General features: G+C 48.0%; 1 protein-coding gene across 1 annotated transcript; it reads right to left on the minus strand.

Annotated features, from left to right (window-relative positions):
* Nucleotides 1–570: 570 nt before the first annotated feature.
* Nucleotides 571–1,403, minus strand: LOC125952815 (28S ribosomal protein S18c, mitochondrial). Its single transcript, XM_049682542.1, has 2 exons — nucleotides 1,265–1,403; nucleotides 571–1,190 (listed from the first exon to the last, which is right to left on the minus strand). Exons 1-2 carry the CDS (start codon nucleotides 1,302–1,304, stop codon nucleotides 790–792), a joined length of 441 nt encoding a protein of 146 aa, XP_049538499.1. The 5' UTR covers nucleotides 1,305–1,403; the 3' UTR covers nucleotides 571–789.
* Nucleotides 1,404–5,858: the final 4,455 nt, after the last annotated feature.

The raw sequence follows: 5,858 nt of genomic DNA on the forward strand, positions 1-5,858 counted from the left end.
CTGCGGTTTTGTTGGATAGAGGAGTGCGCTCTGGTTGGCCGAGGCGGTTAGCGTTTGTTCGTGATGTTTTAAGTGAACCATCTTTGCTTGATTTTGCTAGAGGCCACTGTAGGAGATTGTGGGGCGAAGAACATGTATACTGAAGAGTTGTGAAGCAGTAGGGTAGGGCGTGCAGAGCCACCACCACCACCAGTGCAACACTACTGTCCACAAAAACCGCCTTTTTGTGCTGCTAGAGAGCTAGCTAGGAATTTGACGAAGGCAGCTTGGCTGTGTCGCAAGATACGTACGGAGGAAAGGATGCGATATCGCAGTAAATGCTTGTAAACACCCCTTTGTATCTTTGACAATAAATCAGTTATTATACAAAACCAATTACCACAATGTGACTCGAGACTGTGCAGAATCACTGACAGGCAAACAACGACGGAGTTTAATGCATCATCAACAACACGGCAACTACAAATATGCAAAGCCTTGAAACCTACTTGATCGATACATGAATTCAACAGAAAACTTACATGATTTTAACAGAACCAATCCATTACCTAGTGTGTATGCTAGGAGTACTCTGACATCTCAACTACGAGGAACGAACTCTGCTGGTTTCCTGTTTAAAAAGATAAATCTATTTCCATTCTATAATGATCCTTTCATGAGCTTGACAGCAACCATTTTACGCTTTAAAGAACCATCTTTGAACGACTGCATTCAGCTCGATCGCTGACTTCGGCGGTATGTCACGCGTGTGCCCCCGGGAGGGTGGTGAGATTTCCCCATCCGGTAGCACTAGTACTTATGCGGCCGGACCGCCTTCTCCGGATCGAACAGCTTCGGATCGTTCAGGAATTCGACCGCCTTGTGGTAGGTGGGCATCAGGCCCGCGTTTTGCGCTTTGATGATCTCCCGCTCGACCTGCTCGTGACGGCTCTTGCAGAGCCCGGTAATGTGGCGCCCGTAGACGCGTCCCGTGTAGGGGCTCTGGAACTGCGACAGTAGCTGCACGTTCTTGTAGTCCGGGCTAATGTTATGCTTGCAGAGGATGCACTGTATCTGTTCTTTGGCAAACGGATTCGTTTCCAGCGCTACCGGTGCATCGCTGTCGGAATGCGTGCTGTGTAACCGACGGTCGCCGTCTCGCCGCAATGCCGCGACTAGTGCCGGTCGGTGCCCGGCCCGGTTTATGTAACCTGATGATAACGAAAGGGGACGATAAATGAAATAGCACAAGGCTGGCGGGAGCGTAGACTACACCCAAACGTACCCATTACTACACCACTTGCCCTTGTGAGTAATCGCGCCATCGTAGACTCGTAGAATCGGGAAACTATTCAGCCAGTCGCTAGCGGAGGAGCCGGAATTGTTTGTTGTTTTCACATGGCCACTGACACTGCCCCTGTGGGCGAAGCAAGCAAGTTATTGCGGCCAATTTAATTTCAAGATAATACATACGCCGACTTCAAATTGACAGTTCGCTTATCTCTTCACGTTCACCGTTGTTCACACTTCGACGTTGTGAGCGATGGCGACCAATACAGCGTGGAATCGATCATTACGGAATCTAAAAACAATATCTTTTAATTTTCAACCAAACAATGCTTAAAAGTTCTTATTTTTAGGTATAACTTCATGAGAAACTAACAAAATAACCGAAATAAATTTGCACCGTAATTCAAATATTACGCTTTTTGGATAGGGCAGTTGCTGCAGAGGCGGTTTTCTAGTTTTCTATGGGCACCATTTTTGTCTTTTTGTACAATTTTACCGCTCGTGCTGCAGCCGCTTTGCCGGAGCTTTTAAGAAAGGCGCACTAATGGAATGAAACCAATGCGAGTTCATAAAAAAACGTATACCCGTATGAAATCTGGCAAATCAGAAAATAAATATAATGCTATCGACCGAATGGAAAAACCGAGTGAGTTTAATGTTATAACGCGCACTGTTATTGCGCGCGCGCGAGAGAGAGAGAGATGGCTTTTCTACGGGAGGGAGACGGGAGAGGCGTATTTGAATATTCGAATTCCAACGGAGGTAAAACGTGCGGGCCATACATTGTGAGTGCCTTAGCTAGCTGCTTGTTTAAAGTAATCTCTGTTATCATTATCATGAAATCAATCGATGGCTCGAACAAGGGTTCTCTGTCATTTGAAAAATGTATAAAAAAGAGCATACGATTTTTTATATTAAGAACAACAGTTAGCGGATGGCAGAAACAAAGGTAGATATGGCGGTGGATATGAATGCACCAGATAAATAAATCAACGAAACACTTACCTATGGAATTTAACATACGACTTATGCGGCCATGCAAACAAAACAGAAACATATCTAGGGAATAATCCCATAATAAAATCGCACTTGAATCTTGAAAAAATTGTTTTAACGATGCCCTATAGAGTTAGCGTTATACTTTTATAAGGAAAGAAAAGTAGATCCAACACTATGCTGTGTAAGGTAATGATTGTTGATAGATATATAAAACATGTACTAATGGCCATCTACAAGTGTATTTACATTAATAATGATTGTATTGAAATGTCCAAATGAAGTTTACGTTTTTCAATCCCTCGCTTCCACTTGAACGATCGATCGGCCCAATCCTCGCGGGAGCGCACGAATCCTTTCTACGAGAGTCGCATTCCCACAAGTGCTTCTTACAACCGGCATCTTTCGGACAGTCCCCAAAAGGTGGTATCCCTTTCAAATATCTCCGTCGCTCTCGCCCACACACACACACATTATCTAGCCAAAGAAGAGGCGGGCTGCCCACCGGCTGTGTCTATCAGCAACCGGCCAGCTGCCGACCAGAGACCAGAGCGACGATTGCCACCGACGAATCCGTCTTCTTCCCCAACAATCATCAGTCCGTCGTTTCTGTTGTTTTAGATCTAGAGATAATTGAAAACAATTTCGAGTCCGGCGCTGAGTCAATTGTTGTGGCCCGGTCCCAGGACGAGCGTGCTAGGACAGTTCCCCCCCTTCCGCCTCCGAGCAGCACCACGTCGCTCACGTGAGCGACGTTCCGGTCCGTTAGTGTCCACAGAAACGTCCCGCTAGGCCCGAACCCGCCGTGGCACCGGGCTTTGGCAAAACTCCGGTTATCTTGAAGCGTAGCTTTCCCCCCTACCCCTATTGACTGTTTCCTTCCCATATGATGTGTATTGAATTCATGACATACCGTTTTAATTCATTTCAAATTGATGTTGCATCTTCTATGTTGCTGCTGCTGCTGCTGCTGCTGCAAGAGCTGATGCTAATGTGGTACTTCTCGGTCGACACGCGTAGCTGCTGCTGCTACTCCTCCTGCTGGTGCTGGTGGTCCTAGAGGTAGAGAAGGCTTTCCACCGTTACATGGATTTGTGAGTAGTCATTTCCGCCCACTTTCCTGCCAAAGGTTGCTCGTTACAGTGCTGCTCCACTTTTAGATCGAGATGAACGGTGTTTTGGGGTAAATTATTTATGATTTTGTGCTGGTGGTCGGGGGAAGACCGTCTCACGGCCTGCAAAGCCTTAATTCAATTATCTCATGCCTCATGATCGAGGTGTAATACTAATTTAGCACCACGTCGACCCGATTGACACTGTAAGGTGCGAACACACACACACACATACGTTTATTACGATTGCATTGATAATTCGAATTAGTGAACTGCGTTGTGTATGTGCGTTGTTGGTCTGCCACACCAAAAACGGGGCGAAAGAGCGTTATTAAGGCGAGCCGGCGAGGCGTTCGACTTGAAGGAGCCTGTCGGCTAGCTCGCATTTCGATGGTCGCAGGGACGGACGGATATTTCAGCTCGAAACGTCGAAAACCGATTCAACCGAGGCACGGCACTGCGGCAGTTCAAAAGTGACTCCAAAAGTCATACTCCCCTATGTCGTCGTCGTCGTCGTCGTCGTCGTCGTCGCCAAGTAGCAGCAGCAGCAGCAGCAGTAGCAGCAAATCAATGCTGCCGGTCTGCCGCCGCTGTTCCGAGCGATGGAGACGAACCATAGGGGACATGTCCGTATGCTCCGTCCGTGGCCGTGGCCGGAATTCGAAAACAGAAGATAGTTGTTTAATTAAACGTAACGAATGACAGCGAACTGTTTATTGGGTTAGGTAGTCATACAGTGCGCTATTAGTATTCGTATCATCTTACATGCCGTCTTGCTCCTTGGTCTCTGTGCATACTGGTTCGTGAAGTACGGTTGCGCCCGCGTCTTCTCGTCTTTTACGTCTCGCGGTACCAGGCAGGCTGGTGGCACAAGGCCAGATCCGCACCGCTTTCCGGCGCTCCGGCTTTGGGGTTGAGCGGCCTTTTTGGAGCAAATCCCGCACAGCGGCACGGCGGCCCAAAACATGCACTACGTCGGTTTTTGGGGGGATGCCCTGAAGGAGTAGCGTAAAACCTGATACCTGTAAGAAGATCGTTTCATTACGCTCGACTCACGTCAACTCATCCAGGCGAATTATCCCTGTCCCGAGTTTGCACCTACTCCAACTTCTGTCTCCCTGTACTCTTGCCCCTGTAGTGCTTCAAACGAGAGCCACCGGCGGGGAGGTTTGGGTGCTTTTTCCGCCAAACCTGAACTGTTGTCGAACTTTTCGAAACACTGAACGAATGCGCCTCCATGCGCCCAGAACTGTCAACGCAACGTCTACCCAGAACCGAGAGTTGCTACCCTTCAGATCTCTTCCCAACCAGTAATCGCCTTCTCCGGAAACAGGGGTGGAATGCATTGATATTTCCCCGAGCAGAAGCAGTTTCAGTGTGAGCTTAAATGGTGACCAAACCACTGCACTGTCACAGCAGTGTCGCCGCCACGCGTCCGATTTCCCAAAAATTCTATTATAATGTTGTAAAATGTGGCAACAACGGTATCAAAGGTACCGCAGCACCTAGGGTTTTCAATTTAATGGCTTTCGGGAGCCATTTCGGAGTAGTTGACCATCAGCCATCAGCCAGGTAACTAATTGTGCGGAACGCACAATTATTCTACAGTTTCGAGTTTTTCGGAATCGCGGGACTGGGCGAGAGAGAGCCAGGATACTCATCAGTACACCACCTGACGGCACAAATCACCATCATCATCAGCATCATTCCATTCCGGTCACGGACCGTGTGGTGGTCCCGTGTGAATTTTCGTAGTGGGAAGGCAAAACAAAAAGCAAAAGAAAAAAGTGACGTCCAGAAGCTCTACATCGATTCTCATTATATCGACCAGCGTACGAGCACTGTAGTTCCACACACACTCGTCCACTGGTACCTGATTGACACCGCAACTTCGCGGTTGCATATGGTTTCATTCGAAACCATAATAGCTCTCCGTGTATCCTATACATTGCCTCGTAGCGCGCGGTTTTTGTGCTGAGTCAACGTCTTCAGCAGCAGCAGCAGGAGCAGCGCAGAGTGTATTATTGTTCGGGGGGTCGCAGAAGTGCCACTCATTAAGCTCTTCGCTCTTGATTGTGTTTCGATTAAGCTTGCTTGGACTGCTGCTTGCTGCTGCTGCTGCTGCTTTGTGTGCTGGAATTCTGTATCATTCTCCCGCAAAAACATAGTAGTACAACAACAGCAGCAGCAGCAGCAGTGCCCAACCACAGCAGCAGATGAGCACTATACGAATACGGTACACCCTTGATTTGAGAAATATTAATATGTGCATAAATCAATGTTTGCCGGCACGGCGTTCGGCGCGCGAGCGTGATTGGCTGTTTATTTTGTTGTTGTTGTTGTCGTTGTTGTTGTTGATGATGATAACGGTAGAGGAGGTAGTGCAGGATGGTTCCCGTGGACCCGTAGTGATCTGTTGCTGCTGCTGTTGGGCTCCGTTTAGCACACAAAAGGGGAGACGAGGAAAAGCTTACCAAATTG

The sequence above is a fragment of the Anopheles darlingi genome, chromosome X (assembly GCF_943734745.1).
Source record: "Anopheles darlingi chromosome X, idAnoDarlMG_H_01, whole genome shotgun sequence".
Taxonomy (NCBI): Eukaryota; Metazoa; Arthropoda; class Insecta; order Diptera; family Culicidae; genus Anopheles; species Anopheles darlingi.